The 26,965-nt window shown below is 46.6% G+C and overlaps 1 protein-coding gene across 3 annotated transcripts in view; it reads right to left on the bottom strand.

The window, feature by feature from the left end:
- Positions 1 to 26,965, bottom strand: part of FOXK2 (forkhead box K2) — an 80,451-nt gene that overhangs the window by 19,919 nt on the left and 33,567 nt on the right. For 2 of the 3 annotated variants that reach the window (XM_066381673.1, XM_066381674.1), the window contains exons 2-9: positions 22,288 to 22,482; positions 16,526 to 16,673; positions 15,976 to 16,122; positions 8,401 to 8,594; positions 7,486 to 7,661; positions 6,012 to 6,308; positions 5,597 to 5,806; positions 452 to 3,411 (exon numbers count right to left, since the gene is read on the bottom strand). In XM_066381673.1, coding sequence (XP_066237770.1) covers positions 3,215 to 3,411; positions 5,597 to 5,806; positions 6,012 to 6,308; positions 7,486 to 7,661; positions 8,401 to 8,594; positions 15,976 to 16,122; positions 16,526 to 16,673; positions 22,288 to 22,482 — 1,564 coding nt within the window. In that variant the 3' untranslated portion in view covers positions 452 to 3,214. Of the gene's footprint in view, positions 1 to 451; positions 3,412 to 5,596; positions 5,807 to 6,011; positions 6,309 to 7,485; positions 7,662 to 8,400; positions 8,595 to 15,975; positions 16,123 to 16,525; positions 16,674 to 22,287; positions 22,483 to 26,965 lie in introns of those variants that run through there. The other variant, XM_066381675.1, reaches the window with a different exon arrangement.

Genomic DNA, 26,965 nt, shown 5'->3' with positions numbered 1-26,965 from the left:
TAAGGGAGGGAGTAGGAGGAAGAGAGAATGAGAAGCATTCACTTTAGTTAGCATTGATTGATTCTTGTACGTGCCAGGGATTAGACCTCGGGCTCAAGCTGGCAACCTGAAGCTTCAAGCCAGTGACCCTGGCCTCAACCTGGTGAGCCTGTGCTCCGGCAGGCGAACTCAGCATTCTGGGTCAATGCACTATCCACTGCACCACCACTGGTCAGGCTGCAGTGACCTTAATTCTTAGTTGTTACTTCAGCCTGTGACTCATGCCTTCCTCCTGTGCAGATACCCAGCACCTGTCTAATGGCAGGGCCTCCACAACTGTCACCACAGAAGCTCCTCTGCACATTTTGCTCAAGTGCTCTCAGTCTTTGGCATGCTTGGAAAAGAGCATCAAGTAAAAAAGCAAAAAGGAAATGCCTGCTTAGATAGATCAAAATGACAATGATACTCTGTATTCAGTTAAAATTAACAAAATATTTTATTGGATTTCAGGGACTTGGTAGTTTTAAATTTTCAAATCTCTGTACACAAATCACCATTATAATTTCTAGTGTAATGGCAGTTAGGACTTGAAGATTGTCACTATTGCCTTGTGTTAACATAGGGTGGAAATCCCAAGTCCTACTACTACCCCACCCCCTCTGACATGACTTGTCTACTCTTGTTCTAGTGGAGGACGGCTTGAGGGGTGGTATGTTTAAGGAGGTCAGCTGTCCATGTGAGAACTCTGCCAACATAGAAGATGATCAGCCCCAACATGCAGACATCTTGGAATGCACCATGCTGTGTGAGTTTCTTTTGTATTTTTATTTGATTCAGGGCAAAGCTGCAGAAATGAAGTTTCTAGTCCGTCAGGGAACTCAGAAGTTTACTAAAGATCAAAAAAGGTATTTCTTAAACTAAGACATTAGGAACTGCCAGTGTGTAACTGGGAGGGAGCTCAGTGTACCGTGTATTATGTCGCACAAGACCTTCAGCAGGACCACAGCTCAGCGGCTCTTGGTGTGTTGAGGGCTGTTGGGAATTCAAAGCTAAATTGAAAAAAAAAATTGGAATATGGTAATTTTCTAATCTTGCTTTTTCTGGCTGCCTTCTTAGTATTTTTAAATTTTCACTTGCCAATCAATGAGCCAACTGAGTAAATAGCAAGAAGGAAAAAGGAGAGAGAATGCCCTCAAACCTGCCTCAGTCCTTCTGGGTGGTGACAGGTGCACTGCTGCCTGGACACATACAGTGCATCTGCTTCCTGTCACCCAAGACAAGTTCCCTAGTGAGGTGGTCTTGTCCATTCACCTCCTGAGAGCTCACAGTTAAGGGCAGTGGCATGACAAACAGGTCTGCACCCCTTAGGAGTGACCTGACCCCGCCCATAGGGCACAGCACAGTCTGAATTACTTTGCAAATGGCAAACCTCCTGAATAAAAAGACAAGTAAAAATATACATTGTAAGGCACTTGTAAAGTGCCTGGAAAATGCAAACTACTGCCCTGCTTGAGTCCGCAAGTAAGATTTTGCCACTGTCACACACGTGGTCTCATTCACTTGATGGTTTCAGTTTTATTTTTTAAATGGCTGAGTTATAAATCCAGCTACTGTGTATTAATTTCATAATTTTTAATATGCATTATCTGCAGTAACATTGTGACAGCTCCATACTTTAGATTGACACACAATACTGAGAACAGATTTATCATATTTGGTCTTTAGGTAAATAATAAGTATTTTTAAATTGCCTAAATATACCATTCTGAGTCATTTCATTCCACCAGGAAAATACAGGGGTTTTTTCCTCTTTAAAAAAAGATTAAATACCAAAATAACTACATTTAAATAAATAATGTTACGATGATGACATTTAAAAATTAACAGTAAGGCCAAAGCCCTCTTTCTATTTGCATGGCTGCTCAGCCCTGACCCCAGAACACTCTGGAAAGGTGTGTGGTTTTCTTCCAGAGGAGCCTGGGCCTGGACCAGGGGGGAGGGGGGACTCTTGCTTCTCATTCTCTTGCCTTGGTTTCCTTTTCTCGCTTTTTTTTGTGGGAGAGAAGTTAGCTTAGTAGTGGGTTCAGTCCTGACATGACAGGTTGAGGGAAATTTCCTATCATAAGTCAGAAAATGACCTACATCTTCCCAATGCTTCTAAGACCCTATTAACATGAAGGTTCTGAACTAGCCAAGATCAGCTTCTTGGGTGAGTGGGGCACAGGATCAGGTAAACTGCTGGTTGGATGATGCGATGCTGGTGACAGCAGCTAAAATAGCAAACATGCTACCAAGAGATCTGTGACACTTGTTGTAAAGGGAGTGTGATAAAAGATTGAATTATTTTTCCAAATAAAGTAGGAACAGTTCTGTCATTTTAAACACACAATACTTAAGAGACATGTTTTACTCAGAGTGGAAAATTATGCCAGGGACAAAGTCAACGCAAAGAAACAAACAACAAAAAGTAGCAAGAAAAACAGTTAAGTGCAGCCTGCGAGCACAGCAGTTCATCCATGCAGCCCGCAGGCATCCATCTGTCCGTCTTACACTCTGAAATGGAGTAAACTCATCAGGCAGCTGCTCTAAAAGGAAAATGGGCAGCTGTCATCACGTAGCTCCTCCTGACCTTTAACTGGACAAAGTAAGTCATTCCATAGGCTGAAAACAAACAATAAAAACAGCTATGTTGTTTCTTTTCTCCAAATGAAATCCACAGTAAAGGTCCCGTGTGATTCTAAAATTTCCAGAGCAGAAATGGAGTGATCTGAAATGTCAAAGACTCTATTATTTTGTAAAGAAAGAAAGTACACCTCAAAATATTCTAATTCCACATGTGAACAACAAAATACTGTCTCGTTTGCCAGCCCCGTGGGCCCTCTGAGGGTGACAGGGTGGTTCCTGTGCTGTCCCTTTGAGGAGGGCCTGTCCTAGCCGATCTGCTGCACCAGGCGCCACTCTTGGAAGGACCGAGAGTCTGCTCAGAGTTAAAAGATGAGTGCTGGGCAGGGACACCGCCAGAACCAGGTTTCGTTGTGTGGTTTTAAAGTTCAGGTGTGACTTCTGTCTTTAAGGAGTTTTAAGGCCACCTGGGTTTTGTGTTTTCAGTGCTGACATGAAGTCCAACCACAGGGCCCTCTGCCCACCGAAAGAATGTGCTCTGAGCGTCGGTGAGAGGCAGTGTCTCCTTTTGGCACCACAAGTTGACAGTAAAGTAGAAAAGCTCTACCGGCTGCTAGTTCTGGACACCCTTTTCCCTCACAGCCGCCGGCGGCGTGTCTACGCTCAGGGCAATGACAATGCTCTCGCCATCTTCAGTCTTGACCCGCTTCAGCTCCGGCTGCTCGGACTGGTCACCGTTCTGGCGTTTTGTGGGCAGGGAGGCTGATGCTGATGCATGTGTCGCCAGCATGTGCAGAGGACTTGCTGCTGCTACAGAGAGACGTGAGTCAGACCTCATGAGACCACAGGCTCTGCCCAGAGGGTCAGCTTCTACTTGTGACCTGCATGGCCCTTGATGGCCAAGGGCACAAGACCTCGGGTCCTGTATAATTGTGGGTATTAAAATTAATAACTGGCATCTTTTTTATTACTTCAAAAAGTATGCTATTTTGACAGAATCCTGGGGAGACTGAGGCTCAGGGTCAGGCAAATATGGGACCAACAGGAGTAGATGGCTTTGCCGAAGGGTCACTGCCGAAGGTCTTTCCCCAAGCCCCTGACCCTCACCCCCTCCATGCCAAATGCTCCTGGATCTCCACTCATGAGGCTCAGGCTTCTCAGCTTCTTCCCAGCCTCTGCCTTTATTAAGCTCAGAGGTGCCCTCCCTCCCCACAGGCCTATGTGGGACTTCCCTTCCAGGCACAAGGGTCTCCAACACTCCTGCCCTCAGCTGCCCGCACAACCTCTAGTCTAGGAGGTAAACAAAAGGGTTGCTCCACGTCCAGAAAGTGCCACTTCCTCAGAGTAAGAAGGCAGACTGGGCTGGAGTAAGCCTGAAGTCATAGCATGCTACATGACTCACCCATATGACCCAGGGAAGCAGCATCAGGTACAGGGAGACCCTTACCCTTCTACCCCATTCTCTCCTGCCCTGAGGGCAGAAGGTGTGGGACCAAGGCAGCAGATGACCTGATGGGGGTCTTACCCACAGAGAAAGACATGCATGCAGAAGAGCTTGGAATGGCAGCCAGAGCCTGCATCTTCCTGACACCTGCAGCCCCCAAGACAGGGCCTAGGGTAGCAGAGCCCCAGCAAAGACTGGCTGAGTACCTGTGACCAGTACCACAGCCCAGTGGGGAAGAGAAGCTCCGAAGAGTGGCCATAAGCAGGCTGGGTTTTCTGGGGAGCAGTGAGAGCAGCCCCCAAAGCTGCCAAAATCACTACATGAAAAGTACCACCAACACCCCTGATGAATACCAATAAGAGATACCTCCACTCAAGTTTCAGCAAACCAAATTCAGTATCAAACTAAATGGGCTCTTTACCATAACCAAATGGGACTTGTGCCAGGAATACAAGGAACAAAGTTAAAAAACCCACACGATCATCTTAATAGAGAAAATGCACTGAGTAAGCAGCACACCAGGAACAGAAAGAAAACAACACACCAGGAAGAGTCCCATAGTTAATATCATCAGCCTCAGTGGTGAAAGCCTGGATGTTTCCCTAAGATCAGGAACAAAGTCACATGAGAAAAACCCCTAAGCAAAAAACTATAATAGGTAATGAATTTAACAGTGCATGGTATAAAACCAAAAGGCAAAAATCAGTAGTATTTCTATACAGTAGCAATGAACCATTTGAAAAGGAAATTAAGAAAACAATTGCATTTATAAATCATTAGAACACCTATGTCTCTTATCTAAGTGCCAAGTTCCCCACTCTGTCTTCACTCATCTACATTAGGATTCTGGTGGACAGGGACATACACAGGGCAGGGCTCCAGAGGCCTTTCAGAGCCAAGAGCACAGCAGAGTAGTCCCCTCTACCACATCAGACACCTCCGGGGGTGGAGTACTTCCCAAGCTAAGTTCCACCATTCAAACCTCAGATTTCTTATCGCCATAGCCAGGTATGTACAAAAAGTGAAAGTGCTTTTTCTCTGGGTTTTTAACTTTTTTTTTTTTTTTACAGAGACAGAGAGAGAGTCAGAGAGGGGGATAGACAGGGACAGACAGACAGGAACGGAGAGATGAGAAGCATCAATCATTAGTTTTTCATTGCGCATTGCAACATCTTGTTCATTGATTGCTTTGTCATATGTGCCTTGACCGCGGGCCTTCAGCAGACCAAGTAACCCCTTGCTCGAGCCAGCGACCTTGGGCTCAAGCTGGTGAGCTTTTGCTCAAACCAGATTAGCTGGGCTCAAGCTGGCGACCTCAGGGTCTCGAACCTGGGTCATCCGCATCCCAGTTCAATGCTCTATCCACTGCGCCACTGCCTGGTCAGGCTTCTCTGGGTTTTTAGAAACACTCCTCTCATCAGACAGCCCTTTCACATATCTCGAGAGCCAAGTCCCATGAGCAATTCCCAGGTGTCTGAAGTGTCGCTGAAACCAAAACTCTGAACGTGCTCTTTAGAAAAGGTGAGCAAAGGATCCCTTCTAACTGCTTACCATTGTTCATCTGGCTGTGCACAGCGGCAGGGATTGGCACCATGTGAGTCCCATTTTGTGTTACAGTTTTTATTGGTAGCTGGTGCTGACCCAGAGGTGCCTGTTGCACGATGGTGACTGTCTGGACAGGGGTGGTCTGTGCTGTCTGAATGACGCGACTGGTGGCACCCAAGGTGGCCTGGCTCATTGCAGGAATAGGTTCCACTTTCACTGAAATGAAAAGAGGAGAAATGATACCAACTAATACTGCTGGAAAGCTTAGAGAAATTTCATCAATTTAAAATGAGCTACTCAGTGACTAGCAGACCTACTCTACACCAACAGTGAGCAACATCAGAAACAGGTTGGCTGAACAAGTCTGGTGGGATTCTAGGAGCTTGGAAAGCTGCTTCCAGCAGCTGCCTCCATGGCTCACCTTTCAATTCTCGGTGATCTCCATTCTCCTGTAGCTCTGCCTTAGGAGGGGCCAGCACGGCTGCTTGGGTGACCACAGCCTGTCCGGCCACGGTGTATGTGTTTGCTGGGGCCAGTCCAGCTACGCTGGTGACAGACACTGCTGGGATCTGGTGGACGACATGAACCGTCTGCACAACGGGCTGCTGGGAGGTTGAGGTGGTCACAGGGGCAGCAACAGTGTAGGTGACGGGCTTGATAGTCGGGGGCAGCTGCCGCTGCACGGCGATTAAAACAGGCTGACTAGACAGAGGGGAGCCTGTCAGAGATGACAGAGCAGCAGTGAGGTTTATGTGTCCTGTGTTCCTCCAACCCATTTCCCTAAACCACCTCAACCACCAACAACACACAGACTAACTGATGAAAAAGGGTGCGTCCCCATTCTCGTAGAGACATGCAATAATTAAACAGGGATATTTCATTCGTAGACCTAAGTGCCAGCAACACAATGTCTGCTTTATTCACATTTTTTTTCTTTTCTTGTGAGACAGAGAGAGGGACAGATAGGGACAGATAGGAAGGGAGAGAGATGAGAGGCATCAATTCTTCCTTGCAGCTCCCTAGTTGTTCATTGATTGCTTTCTCATATGTGCCTTGACCAGGGGGCTACAGCAGAGCGAGTGACCCCTTGCTCAAGCCAGCAACCTCAGGATTTCGAACCTGGGTCCTCTGCTTCCCAGTCCGAAGCTCTATCCACTGTGCCACTGCCTGGTCAGGCTATATTCACATTTCCTACATCACGTATGAAAAAGGTTGACACAGGATATGAGAGGAAGTTGAGTGAGGCTCTAACAAGGGAGCCATGCTCCCTGGGATCAAAGTCTTTATCTCACAACGGCTGCAATCAAACTAGAAAGTCCAGGACAGGCTGTGGTAAGCTCTGCCAACCAGCCTCTGCTCTTTCTGGTTTGGGCTTAAGAGTCAAGGAAGACATGGATGACAGGACCTGGGCTAGGAATTCTAGTACTGCAAAATATACAATTTGCCAACCAACTAGGAACCAGAATAAATATTAGTCTGGACACATTTCTACATGGTATTTTTTTTAAGTCCCCAAGCACATGTTTTTATTTTGCTTTTGTGACTTTAATAAGCAACTGTAAAATGCTCACCAATTGTTAAATGGACATTTTTTATGCTAATCAATGTCTAATTTATTTCTTTAGGAGATTCTTTTTCATAGACTTTTAAATGATAAAGCAACTAGCCAAGAAACAGGTTAATTCAAAATTATTTCAGGCATCTACACAGTCCCACACACAGGAATGCTCACTGATATTTTTTAAATACAGTGCTATTAGTTTTTCAGAGCCTGTAAAACAACAGTGAGGCATAAAGTATCAGGTGCAAAGTAAAAAGGAACCAAAGCCTCTTTTATTTCTTTTCAGTGAGCCACTACCCCCACCCCCGCCACACCTGCCCTCTGCATGCCTCACCTGGTGCACTCTGGGCAAACCGAGCCTCCTGGATGACAGCCAATTTGGGCTGTGAGGCGCCAGGCTCGGGCTCCAGAGGGGCCGGCGAGCCTTCCCTCGACAGGCTCTCGGGGGTCTGGGCACCACTGGAGTGAGCAGACAGCACTCCAGCATGATTAGGAGAGGCTGGGGCACTTCTGTGTTGCCAAAAAAAAGATAGTTGATTTTTAAAGGTAAAGCACTTCTACAACTGCCTTGTTTCACACATGTGTATTTTGCAAAAAGGGGTGTCATTTGTCTTTTGACAACCAACTACATTTCCATAATGTTAACTTTCTCTCTGCACACCTGTGATTGAGACAGACACTCAGACTCTTGGCTGTGTCAGAGCCACTGTATGCTGGGGTGCCACTGCCCCACGCCCAGTACAGGCCACACAGCCAGAGCTGGACTGGCTGCCCTGTCTAAGCAGCGCCCATAGGCACAGTGGGAGCAGGCAGTGTTCAAGTCAATGGGGCTTCAGTGAAGCTAAAATACGTAATTTTAAAATCAAGCAATTAACGTTGTACCAATCAATCTAGAGTTTAAGCAGCTAAAAGTAGCTTTAAGGAGCTTTTCAAAGGCCAACAGAAAGGAAAACACAGTATCTGTAAATGTGGCATTGATAATTGTGACTCATCATATCACAATATGCACTGAGTTCAGTGAAGCAACCACTAGTACACAGGCATGGAGTTTAAGTAAACCATTACAAACAATCTGAATTATTTCCAACCACGAGAAATAAAAATTAGCATCCAACACTTAATCCCCATCCCAACATTTAATCATAATGCATTTGGTACTTCCTTCATTTTCCAAAGGAAAAATTACCAATTCATCGAAGGTAAATTTACTGTCCATTAAGTGAGGTCTTTTTGTCTTTTTTTTCCTTACCTAGATGAGAGCGGTCCCAGAGGGGTTCTAAAGCAAGGCACGCCCCTAGGCCGTCTTTTCCTAAAAGCCTGCTCTATTAATTTGCTTTCAGAAGCAGGATCTATCCTCCAGAATGAGCCTTTGCCTGGTTCTTCCTGGGAACGTGGTACTTTGATGAAATAACGATTCAGAGAGAGATTGTGGCGAATTGAATTCTATGAAACATAAAAAAATACGTAGCATTCATATATTTCTTTGCTAAGAAATGTGCTTCATTTTAGTGCCCTGCAAAGCAGAAACCTAGATGTTGGGCTCCCGTAGAGGGCAGAGAAATCTGAAAGCAGCAAACACTGTGTTGGAAGGCACTGGCCCCGCCAACGTGACCCGATGGAGGAGCTGGGGTCTGACCCCTCAGGACAAGGGGCCAGAAACTACACCTAAAAGGCTATTTAAACAGGAAAATGTCAGTTTCCATCTTTTTTTCCAGGTAGGAAACCAAGGATTATCACTATGGTCATTTGACCTTTCCTGGCACCCTCTTCCAGTTTAGAGACAACAAAGCCCAGATAAGCCAATCCTTTAAAATACATTATTTGAGCACAGAATCAGCTTTTAGAAACTGTCATAGCCACTTAAAATGAATTAATCCAGTATCAAGTATTTGGCAAAGCAGCAAAGGAGAAAAATGAGCCCAAGGTTGAGAAGTGTTAGTGACACCATCTCCAGTAACAGAGTACTCTGCCAAGTACTTCTTGGTGTTTTTTATCTGAGACTCACAATACTTTCCTGAGGCATGTGGGCAACATTTTCCCCCAACTCCTGTGCCATTCTTCTCTACAAGGAGCACAGCTCACTGTTTCAACAATTTGGGGCAAGCTCCCCATGAAGCTCTGCTGCAGCAAACCTGTAGCAGTGGTACCACTGCTTTCAGGGCCGAGCCCCCTGAAAGGCCAGGAAAACACTGGCTGAGAGAGCCCTTCCTTCATTCAGCTCATTTCATGCATCCTCATTATGTTTATGTTTAAAATTAATAAACTAACAGCCTGCCCTATAGTGGCGCAGACTATCAAACTGGAATGCTGAAGTCGCCCATTCGAAACCTGGGGCTTGCCTAGGCAAGGCACATACAGGAAAGCAACTACTATGAGCTGCCCTTCTCTCTCTCTCTCTCTAGAACTCAATTAAAAAATATATATAAAATAAGTAAACTAACAAAATTTCTAAACGATAAAAACTCAAAGTAAAATTTTGGGTTATACAAATGTCATTTTTAAATCCCCCAATTAACCTTTTACTAGAAATGCCTACCCACCATGGCCTGACCATCTGAACTGCACAGAGGTAGCTCAGAATCAAAGCATGTCAACTACAACTTCATACAATTCAAGTGGCTATTCAAACAGCACACCAGCCACAGGCCCTGGTGAGAGGACTGAAGGCCATGACATCAGTTACTTCATTGGTAACATAAAGGAGTGGGACAGGTAGCAAGTTAATGGAATTTCTATAAACAAATGTATGAGATTTAGAATCTTAATAACCACAGATACTTGCTAGGTTGTTTTATCATAGGGGTTAGCTGATAACCAACCTATACCTTTCTATCAATTCTTCCAGAAAACCAAATCTGACCCAATTGAAGACAGAAGACTATCCTCCACCTGCACTCAGGCCTTTTTAAGTCTGGAGGACAAGGCAGATTCCAAAACTGGACTGAGAAAAGCAAAGCCAGACAGTGACACATGCAGAACACTCTGAACAAGGTGTTCCTTACAGCTGTTGGGGGACGTTCAGAGTTCACTGACTGTTCTGTGGGAAACTGGCCACCTGAGTGGGACCTCAGAAGTAGACACTAAGCCACAGTGCAGAATATCTGACTGTAATTACACTGACCGATGTGGGGCAGGTCAGTGTGCATGCTGCTAGCAGGGAAGGGACACTAGCACAGAGGGAATCTGGATGTAGGAGACCCAATAACAAAGAAGGGCAAGACCAGGGTCACAATGCTGCTGTTTTAAGGAATGCTTTCTTTTTTTTAACGCTTTTTTATTTTTTTACAGATACAGAGTGAGAGTCAAAGAGAAGGATAGACAGACAGGAACGAAGAGAGGTGAGAAGCATCAATCATTAATTTTTTTTTCGTTGCGACACCTTAGTTGTTCATTGACTGCTTTCTCATATGTGCCTTGACCGTGGGGCTGCCGCGCTCAAGCTGGCGACCCTGGGGTCTCGAACCTGGGTCCTCCACGTCCCAGTCCAACGCTCCATCCACTGTGCCACCGCCTGGTTAGGCAATGCTGCTGTTTTGATACACTCACTACGGAGTATCTGCACAGTAGGTTCTTAGACTAGGGAGTAGCTGTTTTCTGTTCCAAAATGTAACAGGACCCAGGCTGCACTGTCAGAATGGGATTTAATTCCCTCTCCATCCCACCAACAATCTCACCAGCAAAGGAAGACCCAATTATAAATGGTCACCTGTGATTTTTCCAACCAACAAGACTTTAGAAAATATGAGGAAGTAATATGAAACATTTAATATAGACAAAAATAGAATAAAGTAACTGTGTTTCTAAAGTTACTTAAGACCTTTGAAATTTAATCAAACCAAGCTACAGCATTAAAACCACAGTGATTCCGGACTCCAATGATTAAGAAGTTGTATTGGGCCCTGGCCGGTTGGCTCAGTGGTAGAGCGTCGGCCTGGCGTGCAGAAGTCCTGGGTTCGATTCCCGGCCAGGGCACACAGGAGAAGAGCCCATTTGCTTCTCCACTCCTCCCCCTCTCCATCCTCTCTGTCTCTCTCTTCCCCTCCCGCAGCCGAGGCTCCATTGGAGCAAAGATGGCCCAGGCGCTGGGGATGGCTCCTTGGCCTCTGCCCCAGGCGCTAGAGTGGCTCTGGTTGCGACAGAGCGACGCCCCGGAGGGGCAGATCATCACCCCCTGGTGGGCAGAGCATCGCCCACAGGGGCGTGCCGGGTGGATCCCGGTCGGGCGCATGCGGAAGTCTGTCTGACTGTCTCTCCCCGTTTCCAGCTTCAGAAAAATACAAAAAAAAAAAAAAGAAGTTGTATTGGCAAAAAAGGCAGTATTATTCTTTAAAACTGAACATGAAAGAAAGGATCTGCAATACTGAGCACCTTCTCTCTCTCAAACCCTAGCTGTGGCTGCTGCCCAGAACCCGACCCTCAGGTGACAAGAAGAGAGAAACATGGCTGTCACTTGCACTTGCTCTGTGCTGTCCTTGAGCTCCTTCCCACTCAGACCCCCACTTCTGAAGGGCAGCGTGTCCATCTGATAACCCAGCACTAGATAGTGTGTATTTTGCATAGACAGTCCTTACAAAGAAACTTAAGAACAGGAAACATGTCAAGTACCTTCCAGAAGGGAAGTCCAACATGTAGGGTAAGGGTGAGCACAGAGCATTCCCTTGAGTTTAAGAAACCAGCTCTGGTCCTTTCAGAAGCCGAGAGCCGCAGAATCCTCAACCCCTTCAGAGTCACAACAAATAACTTTAATTCAGGGCCGGGTAAATTATAAGCCACAAACATTTTGACATAAATATACAATAAAAGGCAAATAGATAACATTACTCAAATCATTTTGTTTTATCCTAAAATTTCCTCTGGTATAATTAAAAAGTTTGCCATGAGCTAAAAACCAAAAGTCAGTCTGAAAGGCAGCTGTGGCCTCCCATTAAGTGCTCAAAACAGGTATTCCAGGAAGTATCAGCACGCATCCTCAGGAACTGACACTCTGACAGGTGCTGAGCTGCCATTTCCCTACCTGGTTGGAAGGCCAGGATGCAGCCTGGAATTTGCATTTTAAAATGGTCTGTTTTGATTGACTCCCCCCCCCCCCCCCCCCCCCCCCCGCAAGAACAAAGATCTGGCTCTTCTTTAAAAACTAAGTTGCAAAATGAAAAAGACTGTTTGAAGGCAGGAGGGAAGACATGGGGATAAAGTTCTTAGCACAAGCACTCTGGGAAGAACAGCTCAGAGAATCTCATGACAGAAAAAGGGCTCAGGATGGGACAGTGACGGACCACTGAGGAAAGAAAGAAACTAACAGTGTATGTCTATAACTTAAAGGGAAGGCTACAGCAGGAATCCCTTTCCCTCTAAAGTAGCTGGAGGCAGGGGGTGTAAAATGTCAGTCACCCTACAACCTTCACCTAGACAGAAAAGATATTTTGTTAAAAACAAGCATTACACAGTTCAACAGAGAGGCATAACTTGCAGTTACGTCTGTGACTCTGTTCCATGTGGGCTGTGAAGTCACACCCTGGAGACAGCAGCAATTAGTGCAGTGGGGACTCCACCTTGCCTTGGCACCTCGATCTCCTTTAGCAAGAAAACTGATGCTTAGAATCAGCTCTCATTTAAATGGACATTTGGAAATAGGGAAATATGACTAAATGGAAATAGATCCTTAAATCTGGCCAGAAACTTTCATTCCCATAAAGCCCAGCCTACTAGCTTTTCAAATCGTCAGAATTCCACACACAGGGGGCTGCCTCCCTTGTCCATGCACAGGAAGTGTACTCCACTGCAGCCACCAGACCCAGTCCTGCTTCTGTAAAGCACAGCCTCGCTGTAAAGATTAACCTATGGCAGTGTTTTTCAACCAGTGTGCCGTGAGACATGGTCAGGTGTGCCGTGGAGAAATTAAACATGGGTCCCCAAACTACGGCCTGCGTGCCGGATACTTATCTGGCCTGCTGCCAGCCACCTCCATCCGAACATAAACATTCCCCTCACAATCCCTCCAGCTATCAGCGACAGGAAGAGTAGAGGCACAGGAACACTCACTGACCCATCACCTTCTAGGATTCATCCCGACCACTAGCAATGAACCAATAGTAGGCCGCCTCTCATCCACACCCAGGAAGGTCCCCACTCGGGCTGCTGCGCACTTGTCATTGTGTGGCCACGGCGAGTAGTTGAAGCTGCTACTCCTCCCCATGGTCCAGATTTCTAATCCTGGTCAGGACTGGAGGTAAATGTTGCCACCACTAGATGAAGCCTCAGACTCAGCCTCAGCCGGTTATGTCTATCCTGATGGTGTATATAGATATTTGACCTTTTTCTTTTTAAAAGAGGCCCCCACAGAGGGTGATATACAATGCATCACAATGTTATCTAACTTTAAAGCTAAAGTTTGCTGATCTTCCTTTGGACAGTTATTGGTTATCTGTTGCCAAGGAGTTCCCCATTCTGGCCAACAAAGCTATTTTGACATTGCTCCCGTTTTCGACCACATATCTATGTGAGCTGAGCTTCTCAAGCTTGACTGCGATAAAAACTAAAAACAGAGAGACTGAGAACTGTTGAGGAAGAGCTTCGTGTGTCTTTCTACCATTCCTGCCAGGATATCCCTTTTGTGTTCATCGAAACAGGCCCAGGTTTCACACTGAGTATAAATACATTTAGAAACTATATTATTAACTATATGTATAATATGTACTGTGTTAGAGTGTCATTTTGTGTCATTTGGGTAGGTGGTGTGCCCCAGGATTTTGTAAATGTAAAAAATGTGCCACGGCTCAAAAAAGGTTGAAAATCATTGACCTATGGTAAGTTCTATGAGGCTTCATCATGCAATTGTGAAGAGACCTTCCAGGTAGCTGGACAGGAAGCCTTCCCCAAGTCCAGCATTCTCACTGCTGACTAGGAATGCCACCTTGCTGTTAACAGGGAGGCAGACAGGGCAAAGTAACACCTCAGGCCAGGAGGGGAGACAGGGTCATCTGTGTCTTTCATCACTACAGACCCTAACATGACTAAGACCCCTTAGAAAGAAAATATTCAGGAGTTGGTTGGTAGATTTTTTTTTTTTTTGACAGAGACAGAGAGAGGGACAGCTAGGGACAGCTAGACAGGAAGGGAGAGAGATGAGAAGCATCAATTCTTCACTGCAGCACCTTAGTTGTTCATTGATTGCTTTCTTATATGTGCCTTGACTGGGGGGCTACAGCAGAGCAAGTGAGTCCTTGCTCAAGCCAGCGACTTTGGGCTTCAAGCCAGCGCTCTGGGCTCAAGCTAGCAACCCCTAGGGCCATGTCTATGATCCCATGCTCAAGCCAGCGACCCCTCGCTCAAGCTGGTGAGTCCACGCTCAAGCTGGCAACCTCAGGGTTTCGAACCTGGGTCCTCCATGTCCCAGTCTGACGCTCTATCCACTGTGCCACCGCCTGGTCAAGCGGTTGGTAGACTGTTTTTATTCAAACATGTTTATATACCTGCAGGTAAAAGAAAAAAGGTTTTACCCTCCAAAAACAGAAAGCGGTTCCTACACCTTGGTTATGGTTCAAAAGACACATTTTTCACAAGTTCATTTATTCCTTAAGTGTCAAAGGGACTCTGTAGCCATTTCTGGTTACTTTATGAGTTAAAAAATTACAAATATGCATTTCTTATTATGCTTTAATGTTCTGTATTTCAAACTTACCCTTTCCCATACCATCTGAATTAGTGAGGTCCTACTGTATATACTGCTCAGTAAATGGCCGCACATAAGAGACACACAGAAAATATCTACACATGAAACTAAGTTAAAAAGCTAAACAATGGAATTATTATGCACTGATTTCTTTTTTTTTTTTTTTTTTTTTTCCCTGAAGCTGGAAATGGGGAGAGACAGTCAGACAGACTCCCGCATGCGCCCGACCGGGATCCACCCGGCACGCCCACCAGGGGCGATGCTCTGCCCCTCCGGGGGGTCGCTCTGCCGCAACCAGAGCCACTCTAGTGCCTGGGGCAGAGGCCAAGGAGCCATCCCCAGCGCCCGGGCCATCTTTGCTCCAATGGAGCCTTGGCTGCGGGAGGGGAAGAGAGAGACAGAGAGGAAGGAGGGGGGGGGGTGGAGAAGCAAATGGGCGCTTCTCCTGTGTGCCCTGGCCGGGAATCGAACCCGGGTCCTCCGCACGCCAGGCCGACGCTCTACCGCTGAGCCAACTGGCCAGGGCTATGCACTGATTTCAAAGTGTCCTCTGAGGAGGCCCAGGTTCCAGATACCTAGGAATGGGCCAGAAGTGTAGGCAGACAAGTAGGTAGGCTCCCACTTTAAATGGGCAACGTGGCATCCATATTTTACATTCTGGCCAACTGGGAAAGTGTCTTTTGAAGAAAGAGTTTCCCAGTAAAACAGTTCGAAAACCTTCTCTAGGCAAATTTCAAAGAGAAATTTCAGCAGACATACAGAAGGAGACATTGAACAAAGCCAGAATAAGGGGTGGGCTGGACTGTTAACTCATCTTCATTTCAGTATGCGGGGACTGCTCTGGTCAAAGAGAAACATCTCTAACAACCCATGTCTTTCTCACCCGTGAGAACCATGACAGTACAAACATGTAACTGAGGTTTTTCCTGGAACCACTATTCCTCCCCCTCTGCATTAAGGGGGTCAGAAAGAGGGTGGCAGCAGCGGGCCTCTACCCCGTCCTCTCTCAGCAAAAGAGAATTTTACTTCTTTCACTTGTCACCTCCTCCACTTGTGCCTGAATTAAATCCAACAATGGCTTAAGCTTCCTCTCAGGTGTCAACCAGCATCTACAAGCACTTGATAGAATTAGTTAACAAACAGAAATGGATTTACCTGCCAGCCCTTGTCTGCAGTCCTGTAGTATGGATAATTTTTAGTGATGTGTGTATAAATTCCATTCAGGGTGAGCTGTTTATCAGGAGCCATTGTAATTGCTTGTACGATTAATTGTGCATAGGAGTAAGGTGGCTTTGAGTCATCCTGTATTTAAGTAAAAAAAAAAATATTGAAGTTATCAAAACTTTTACTAAATGTACTATATAATTCAGGACTTTTGGTGTTTTTATGTGTTTCCGTGTACACATATGTGTTCAGACATGTGCACCTTTAGCATTTGGAACACAATAAATTCACCCCATAGGGTTCTCCTGTCCCCACTGTCTACTCAGTTATCAGCAGACCGTCATACTGAGAGCACACTAAACATTGACCAGTGAGCCCACAGCCAGCCCCGTGTCCACTCAGACATGCTCATCACTAACACAGATAATACGTGTTCTCAAAGGCCCTGGTGAGGATGTTAACTAGACTTGCAGGTCATGCAGTAAGGACGGCTGGCTACATGATGCCCCTGGGTTCTGTTTCAAGGCTATAAAACATTTACCTTTGGGCTGTCTCCACCTGAAGCTTCCTTTTCATTTTCTGGCTGAGAGTTGTCAGCCATTAAATTGAGGTCAGATGGTATCACACGGCCCATTTTGTACCCTGAAGATCCTGCTCCCCGGGGGCTGGATGGGCAGGAGTTTGCAGCACTGTGGACAAAAAAAGGTGTTCCTGTCATCCTGTCACAGAGCAAACATCACATTATGCTTCAAAAACTGGCTCTAATTTTAGGAAAAACAAACTGTAAAAGAGAATATCAGCATTTCCCATGGAGAAATAAATTCATTTACTTTCTGTGAAATTAAGTATCACCCCAAGAAACGTGGAAATTGGGTATTTGCTTCTACATGTGTCATATCACGTGATCATCAGATCAGATTTCAAAGGAGTTGGTAGCCCACCTGTTTCACCAGTGAGGAAACTGAAGCTCAAGATGGTTTCAGGCCCTGGCCGGTTGACTCAGTGGTAGAGCATCAGCCTCGCATGTGGAAGTCCCGGGTTCGATTCCTGGCCAGGGCACATAGGAGAAGCGCCCATCTGCTTCTCCACCCCTCCCCCTCTCTTTCATCTCTATCTCTCTTCTCCTCCTGCAGCCAAGGCTCCATTGGAGCAAAGTTGGCCCAGGTGCTGAGGACGGCTCCATGGCCCCCACCTCAGGGACTAGAATGGCTGAGATTGTAGCGGAGCAACGCCCCAGGGGGGCCGAGCACCGCCCCCTGGTGGGCATGCCAGGTGGATCTCGGTTGGGCGCATGCGGGAGTCTATCTGTCTGCCTCTCCTCTGCTTCTCACTTCGGAAAAATACAAAAAAAAGATGGTTCCAGAAGTAACCAAGGACAGAGCCATACATGATGGCTCCAAGGCTCCTACCAGGCGAGGGAAACAGAGCACATTCTCCACTCACCCTCTACCCGCTGGGGACAGGCTGCAAAAGACATGCCTCCAGCTGCCCCAGAAAGGTCATGGAGTCTGGAGAGGGGAGTGCAACTGGCCATAGACACAGACATGCATGAGATCAGTGAGGACATACCCAGAAAAAAAAAAAATAGGAACCCAGTTTTAAACACCCAGCACTTTTACAAGGTTGGGCTGGGGTGCCGGTAAATACTCTGATTTTTTTTTTTTTTTTTTTTTTTACAGAGACAGAGAGTGAGTCAGAGAGAGGGATAGACAGGGACAGACAGACAGGAACGGAGAGAGATGAGAAGCATCAATCATTAGTTTTTCATTGCGCATTGCAACACCTTAGTTGTTCATTGATTGCTTTCTCATATGTGCCTTGACCGTGGGCCTTCAGCAGACTGAGTAACCCCTTGCTGAAGCCAGCGACCTTGGGTTCACGCTGGTGGGCTTTTGCTCAAACCAGATGAGCCCGCGCTCAAGCTGGTGACCTCGGGGTCTCGAACCTGGGTCTTCCACATCCCAGTCCGACGCTCTATCCACTGCGCCACCGCCCGGTCAGGCAATACTCTGATTCTTATACATTTTTTTTTTAATTTGTATCGATTTTAGCAAGTGAGAGAAAGAAAGAGACAGGAACATCAATCTATACCTGTGTGTGCCCTGACTGGGGATCGAAACTGCAACTGCTGTGCTTTGGGACAATCCTCTAACCAACTGAGTATTGGGCCAGGGCATGAATGCTCTGATTATTAATCTCTGTTGAGTCAAGGCCAAGTTCATTTGTGATAATTCACTCTTTTTTTTTTTTTTTTTTTACAAAACAGAGAGTCAGAGAGAGGGATAGATAGGGACAGACAGACAGGAATGGAGAGAGATAAGAAGCGTCAATCATCAGTTTTTTGTTGCGACGCCTTAGTTGTTCATTGATTGCTTTCTCACATGTGCCTTGACTGTGGGGCTATAGGTGACTGAGTAACCCCTTGCTCAAGCCAGCGACCTTGGGTCCAAGCTGGTGAGCTTTTTTTTTTTTTTTTGCTCAAACCAGATGAGCCCGTGCTCAAGCTGGCGACCTCGGGGTCTCGAACCTGGGTCCTCAGCATCCCAGTCCAATGCTCTATCCATTGTGCCACCGCCTGGTCAGGCGATAATTCACTTGTATGTACAGTATTGTACTTGACAGAGTATATTATTGAAATGGAAGGATACCACGTTAAGATTGTTTTAAAAGCCCAGTAAGTTAAAAGAACAGTATGTATGGTTAGATCTCATTTGTATTGGGGGTGGGAGGGGGACGGACAAGTATTGCATGTGTAAAGAAAATGTTGGGCCTGACCAGGCGGTGGCACAGCGGATACAGAGTGTCAAACTGGGACACAGAGGACCCAGGTTCGAAAGCCTGAGGTCATCGGTTTGAGAACAGGCTCATCCAGCTTGAGTGCAGACTCACCAGCTTGAGCACGGGGTTGCTGGCTTGAGCATAGGATCATAGACATGACTCCATGGTCACTGGCTTGAAGCCCAAGGTCGCTGGCTTGAGCAAGGGGTCACTCGGTCTGCTGTAGACCCCTAGTCAAGGCACATATGAGAAAGCAATCAATGAGCAACTAAGGTAACGCAATAAAGAATTGTTGCTTCTTATCTCTCTCCCTTTCTGTCTCTCTGTCCCTATTTGTCCCTCTCTCTGCCTCTGTCACACACACACACACAAAAGAAAAGAAAACATTGGAAAAAATACCTAAGAAACAAGTGACCTCCAAAAAACCTGAACTGGAAAGGAGAGGTTGAGGAGGTTAAAAGGGCAGCAGAGTTATGCATGACTAGTCCTCCCCCTCTGCAACCCTCAAACACCATATCCTGTGCACCATCAGTATCCATACCCACCCATTAAACAAGTATTACATTTACTGTATGTGAGGAATAACTTTCACAACACTGCAGAGAGAAAGGAACAAGACAAGCAGCAGGACTGCACCCATGGCACATACTTGTTATGAATAGAAAACCAGCCAACATATAAACATGGATGTGGGGAAGGCCAACGGCCTAGTGGCTGGCTGATGGGTTTGGAAAGGAAAGGTTTGTCCCCCTCAATTGTCTGCCATTGCCCCTAGCACAGGCGTGGGCTGGTCAGCACTGGCAATGGTGTAAGTCAGTGGTCCCCAACCTTTTTTTGGGCCACGGACTGGTTTAATGTCAGAAAATATTTTCAAGGACCGGCCTTTAGGGTGGGACAGATAAATGTATCACGTGACCAAGACAAGCATCAAGAGTGAGTCTTAGCCTGACCAGGCAGTGGTGCAATGGATAGAGCATCGAACTGGGATGCGGAAGAACCCAGGTTCGAGACCCTGAGGTCGCCAGCTTGAGCGCAGGCTCATCTGGTATGAGAAAGGCTCACCAACTTGAGCTCAAGATCGCTGGCTCAAGCAAGGGTTTACTCAGTCTGCTGAAGGCCCAAGGTCAAGGCACATATGAGAAAGCAATCAATGAACTAAGGTGTTGCAACAAAAAACTGATGGTGGATGCTTCTCATCTCTTTCCGTTCCTGTCTGTCTGTTCCTATCTATCCCTCTCTCTGACTCTGAAATAAATAAATAAATAAATAAATAAATAAATAAATAAATAAATAAATAAAAAAGTGAGTCTTAGACGGATGTAACAGAGGGAATTTGGTAATTTTCTTATTTTTTGAATTTGGTCATTTTTTTAAAATAAAATATTGTTCAGACTTAAATATAAATACAACGGAAATAATGTAAGTTATTTATTCTTTCTCTGCAGACCGGTACCAAATGGCCCACGGACCAATACTGGTCCACGGCCTGGGGGTTGGGGACCACTGGTGTAAGTGACATAGGGTGGAAGAGGAGAAGGGCAAGTAAAACAGGACGTAGAGGGGGCAGAAGGCGAGAAAGGGTCAGGAGCTAGTCCAAAACCCTTCCAACCACCTATTGTCCCTGTGTACCCATAGAGCTTTGTCTGCACACAACCCATCTCTGCTGCTTCCAGTTGGGACTGCCACCCACATGCAGGCTTCCTCCTCATCCCTGTAAACTCTGCATTCTCCCAGTGCTGAATAAAACCTGACCATGTGTTATGGCTCCTGCCTCCTGCCTGTCCATGAGACACAGCTGGTCCCTTAGCATATGCAGGAAACTCAACAACATGGGAGAGGCAGAGGCAGCTTCCTCAGCACAGTGGAGCCCCAAAGGCAGGGAAGGGCTCAGGCCTCCATCTAACCAATCAGCGCCACAGATGCTTCTCCAGAGGCCTACAGCTACGCTGGCTTTGAGGATAAGAAGCAGAGCAATCGGGCTGCCAGAGTCCCCATTGTGCCTCACTAGCACTCCACATACAGAACAACACAGACTAGTGCCCTCCCCACCTCTCCGCCACATTCTGGGGGCAAACCTGGACAGCAGGAACCTGACTCTGGAGACAAGCAAGTACGTGCATGACATACCTTAAATCCAACATTACTCACAGGTAAGATGTCCAAATACATCCTCCACTCTCCTAAGAAATGACATAACCTAAGAGGCCCAACTTGTCATAGTCCTGCCCCAAGGTCACAGCTACATCTGAGGCCACAGGGGAGCCCCGTTTCAACCACAGGCTGCAATCTGATGGTTCTAAGAACACATGTCTACAGGGTCCCATGGCTGTTCTTTTAAGAAGTCTTTTTTTTTTTTAATTAATTAATTATTTATTTTATTTATTTTTTACAGAGACAGAGAATGAGTCAGAGAGAGGGATAGACAGGGACAGACAGACAGGAACAGAGAGAGATGAGAAGCATCAATCATTAGTTTTTCATTGCACGTTGCAACACCTTAGTTGTTCACTGATTGCTTTCCCATATGTGCCTTGACCGCGGGCCTTCAGCAGACCAAGCAACCCCTTGCTGGAGCCAGCGACCCTGGGTTCAAGCTGGTGGGCTTTTCCTCAAACCAGATGAGCCCGCACTCAAGCTGGCGACCTCAGGGTCTCAAACCCGGGTCCTCTGCATCCCAGTCCGATGCTCTATCCACTGCGCCACCGCCTGGTCAGGCCCCCCCATGGCTGTTCTTAACGTGACCTTCAGCTACTGTCCCCTGTGAGCTCAGCACAACCTGAACTCTGGGCACTGTGTTCCTGGATCCCACCAGGGACACCGTACCCGAAGCCTCCGTCCTCTACTTCCTGAGGAAGCCAGTCTGTTTGAGGAAACCATGACAATACAAGTCTGTCACTTCACTGGGATCCAATTCATCAATCCAAAGTACAAGCCCTCAGACTCTGCAGGAAATTGTAGTAAGCTAAAAAACATCAAAATAAAAATGAAAATCTCCGACTTCAGACCAATATGCCAAAATCATCTGCCCCTTCAAGTTTTATACACAAGTAAAAAGAATCTGTAAGTAAAAACTATGAACATTTGGGAGCTGTGCTTCATTACATAGGGAACTGGCAGCAAACAGTGTCCAGAAATGAAATGATGGTGGGTTTCTTTTTTAATTGATTCATTGATTTCAGAGACAGAGGGAGGGGGAGAGGGAGAGAGAAAAAGGGAGGGAGGAGAGAGAGAGAGAAACAGATCTTTTGTCCAATTTAGTCATGTACTCACTGGTTGCTTCCTGCATGTGCCCTAATGAACCTGCAACCCTGGTATATCGGGACGATGCTCCAACCAATCAAGCTATCCGGCCAGGCCGGGAAAGGAAACAGTATTTCCCTCAACATCTTCCTTCTCACATCCACCAGCCCCAGGGAAGGGTGAAGGCGTCCTTTCTTGTCACTGTGACTCACAATGGTGCCTCAGGAATTTGGACACAGTCATACTTGTGTCCCTTGCCCCACAGTGACCCCTCGTACACCGTACCTGATGGTTCCTGTGGGGGAAGGCAGGGGGCTGATGAGATGGGCCATGGTGTCTGGAATGTTGATGGTCAGGGGCGAGATGTGAGCCTGCACAGGCTTCACTGGGGACTTGGGTGCCTCCTGCTTCTCTCTCTTCTCGCTGGACAAGGCAGTGAATGTTATCTTGATGTTTGTGCTCGGGAACCTGAATGTGCACCTGAAAAAGAACAGCAACATCAGTGCCTGTCTGCTGGACTTAAGAATCCCCCCCCTCCCCGGAGCAGGACACAGAGTCGCCCACATGTCCCCAATGTACAGGAGCTCATCTGCTGTGGAGGAGCCACCAAAAGGCCCACTTCAAACTCACCTCAGGTGTTACGAGCAGCTTCATGAATGAAACTACAAACAAGGCATTTCATGACTTTAAAAAAACAGTCTACAAAAACATTATTTAGACCAGCCAAATAAGAAAAAAAGACGCAAATGCTACTTCATCTACATTACTCCTTTTAAAATAAACGCACAAAGCCTGACCAGGCGGTGGCGCAGTGGAGAGAGCATCAGACTGGGATGCAGAGGACCCAGGTTCGAAACCCCAAGCTTGAGCGCGGGCTCATCTGGTTTGAGCAAAGCTCACAAGCTTGATCCAAGGTCACTGGCTCAAGCAAGGGGTCACTTGGTCTGCTGAAGGTCCGCAGTCAAGGCACATATGAGAAATCAATCAATGAACTAAGGTGTCACAACAAAGAAATGATGCTTCTCTTCTCTCTCCCTGTCTGTCTGTCCCTCTCCTTGTCTCTGTCATTCATACACACACACACACACACACACAAATAAATAAATGCACAAATATGATTTAGGTCTTACAGTAGATTTGAAACAGGCTTGAATACACTTACTACCCATTATCTCTTTCAAAATAAGAATATTAAGTATCACTGCGTCATTAAGCAAAAATTTTGTGGCTGTATTTTATTTAAGAAAAAGAATTGTTGCCTGACCAGGCAGTGTCGCAGTGGATAGAGCATCAGACTGCGATGCAGAGGACCCGGGTTCGAGACCCCAAGGTCGCCAGTTTGAGTGCGGGCTCATCTGGTTTGAGGAAAAGCCCACCAGCTTGAACCCAGGGTCGCTGGCTCCAGCAAGGGGTTACTCGGTCTGCTGAAGGCCCGTGGTCAAGGCACATATGAGAAAGCAATCAATGAACAACTAAGGTGTTGCAACACGCAATGAAAAACTAATGATTGATGCTTCTCATCTCTCTCCGTTCCTGTCTGTCTGTCCCTGTCCATCCCTCTCTCTGACTCACTCTCTTGTCTCTGTAAAAAATAAATAAAATTTTTTTTAAAAAGTTAAAAAAAAAAGAAAATTGTTTCCTTTAAAAAATGCTATCTGCTTTTTCACTGAGCAAAAAGGAGTCAGACATTAAACTTGAGGGGAAAAGCTTACCTTTAACATTCTGGTTCACTTTTAATATAGCTTCCTCGCTGTGACGCATGTATTTTTTTTTAAAAAAGGAATGCAAGCCAAAAACCTTCAAAGAATAAAAGTAAAAATAGCCCCACAGACTCATGGTCTCAGAGTCTGGATTTCATGCCCAGTTACAAGCGCCTGATTCGGATACTATTTATAAATGGCCAAACAACCAGCTGATCATGCTTAGCTGACTCTGCCCACCACCCTGTCCTACTTGGGAACTGACCAAGGAAGGGTCCATCCAGCACATGGAGGTCATACATCCCTCTCACTACCAGGGCCATCTTCAAGGTGATACTTCCCAACACTTTAGTTGAGGCAAGAAAGGACATCCCTCAGCAAGGTTTGGACACTCATTGCCTGTCTCCTTCCCTCACACATTCTCCTTTGAAGTCATAGCTATCAGGTCCCTTGCCCCTTTACTTCCCTTAAGAGGTCAGTCCTCCGCAGCCTCAAGGACAGAGCAAAACCAACAAGCCCAACACCTTCTTCTTGGCCTCCAGCACCCACCCTTCCTGTTCTTACTCTCAGGACTCTTTCTCAAACCCATACTTAACTCTTGTCCTTTATACTCAATGTCCAGAATCCCAAACTGAGATTCCAGCTTCTGCAGTTCTCCGTCCCATCCAGGCTAGTGACCTTCAATCCCACACACACCAAGTTACTCCAAAATCCCCACTTCCTGCATGATGGATCCCATCATCTCCCACTACCTTCCTGATGCTGCCCTCTGTACCCACATGGGCATCTCTAACAAAATCCCCACTCTGGCTCCTCCCCAGCACTCCCACCAGTGAACAGCAACAGCCAGTTGCTCAGGTCAGCTCAGCCACACACTGCCAAGACACAAACCACAAACCACCTCTCACCTTGTTCACCCGTTAGAAGAAAACTTTAAAACCACATATCCGGCCCTGGCCAGTTGGCTCAATGGTAGAGCATCGGCCCAGAGTGTGGAAGTCCCTAGTTCGATTCCTGGTCAGGGCACCCAGGAGAAGCGCCCATCTGCTTCTCCACCCTTCCCCCTCTCCTTTCTCTGTCTCCTCCTGCAGCCAAGGCTCCATGGGAGCAAAGTTGGCCTGGGCACTGAGGATGGCTCCATGGCCACTGCCTCAGGAGCTAGAATGGCTTAGGTTGCAATGGAGCAACGCCCCAGATGGGCAGAGCATCGCCCCCCCGGTGGGCATGCTGGTGGATCCCGGTCGGGCACATATGGGAGTCTGTCTGCCCCCCTACTTTGGAAAAATACAAAAAACAAACAAACAAAAAAACCCCACATATCCAATAGCAAGAAAATAAACTTAGAAGTGGGCAAAAGACACACAAACAGCAAATAAACATGAAAAGATGTTCGATGTCACTACCAATACTTAAATGAACATCAAAACCACCATGAGATACCACTAAATACTTTTAGAATGGGTAAAACCTCAGAGACTTGACCACACCACATGCTGGTGAGGATGGAGAAATAGGTATACCCCATGTTGCTGGTGATACAGTAAAATGGGGTAGCCACTCAGAAAATCAGCATGGCAGTTTTGTTTTCTTTTACAGAGACAGAGTCAGAGAGAGGGAATAGATAGGGACAAACAGACAAGAACAGAGAGAAAAGAGAAACATCAATTATCAGTTTTTCGTTGCAACACCTTAGTTGTTCATTGATTGCTTTCTCATATGTGCCTTGACCATGGGGCTACAGCAGACTGAGTAACCCCTTACTCAAGCCAGCGACCTTGGGTCCAAGCTGGTGAGCTTTTTTTTTGCTCAAACCAGATGAGCCCGCGCTCAAGCTGGTGGCCTCGGGGTCTCAAACCTGGGTCCTCCGCATCCCAGTCTGAAGCTCTATCCACTGCGCCACCACCTGGGTCAGGCAACATGGCAGTTTCTCATGAAATTAAAACATACGTGTGTCATATAACCAAGCATTACAGTCTGGATATTTACAGGAGAAATGAACACTCATGTTCACAGAAGAATATGCAGACATGAATGTTCAAAGCAGCTTTGTAACAGCCCAAACCAGGAACACAGCACTGTCTTCAGTGGGAGAATGGTAAAACGAGCTATGGTTCACCACTTCATGGACAAGACTCAGCCATTAAAGGAATGAACTACAGAGCAACCACCCTTCAGGGCCAATAACCAAAGTTACATCTCATAAGATTCCATTTATATAGCATACCCAAAACAAACCATAGACTTGGCAACAGACAGGTGGTGGCCAGGGGCAGTGGTGTGTCTGCAGTGCCATGTCCTCTCTCTGGACCCCCACTCCAAGATGACCTGGTCTGAGAAGCTCAAGGGATCCAAGTGACTGGCCAGCAGTCACCTGACAGGAGACTGGATCATCAGTCCCACATGAGACTCCTGTGTCAGCTTCCAAGAAACCAATCCTCAGAAAAGTCACCATTAACACCTCATCAGGAAAGCTGGACTTTAGAACAAGCTCAGGCACACGGGCCTCCAGCTTGCTAAGCAGGTCCTCTCTGCCTTGGTTTCCTATCCATAATGAAGTGACAGCATCTCCTTCTCAGTGTCATGAGGATTCATTGAGATAAAAGTTATCTGCCTGACCTGCTGTGGTGGCGCAGTGGATAAAGCATCAACCTGGAAACACTGAGGTTGCAGGTTCAAAACCCTGGCTTGCCTGGTCAAGGCACATATGGGAGTTGATGCTTCCTGCTCCTCCCCCTTCTCTCTCTCTCTTTCCCCCCCTAAAATGAATAAATAAATAAATAAAAATTTTAAAAATAAACAGCTAAAAAAAAAAAAAGCTATCTAACACCCAGTTCCTTTTTTTTTTTTTATTTCTCTAAAGTTGGAAACGGGGAGGCAATCAGACAGACTCCCGCATGCGCCTGACCAGGATCCATCCAGCATGCCCACCAGGGGACGATGCTCTGCCCATTTGGGGCGCTGCTCTGTTGCAACCAGAGCCATTCTAGCGCCTGAGACAGAGGCCATACAGCAGCGGTTCTCAACCTGTGGGTCGCGACCCCGGCAGGGGTCGAACGACCAAAACACGGGGGTCGCCTAAAGCCATCGTTTAAAAATGGATTGTATAATAAATATGTATTTTCCGATGGCTTTAGGCAACCCCTGTGTTTTGGTCGTTCGACCCCCGCCGGGGTCGCGACCCACAGGTTGAGAACCGCTGCCATAGAGCCATCCTCAGCGTCCGGGCCAACTTTGCTCCAATGGAGCCTTGGCTGTGGGAGGGG

Source organism: Saccopteryx leptura, chromosome 4 (assembly GCF_036850995.1).
Source record: "Saccopteryx leptura isolate mSacLep1 chromosome 4, mSacLep1_pri_phased_curated, whole genome shotgun sequence".
NCBI classification, from domain to species: Eukaryota; Metazoa; Chordata; class Mammalia; order Chiroptera; family Emballonuridae; genus Saccopteryx; species Saccopteryx leptura.
This window is presented reverse-complemented; position numbering and strand designations above follow the sequence as displayed.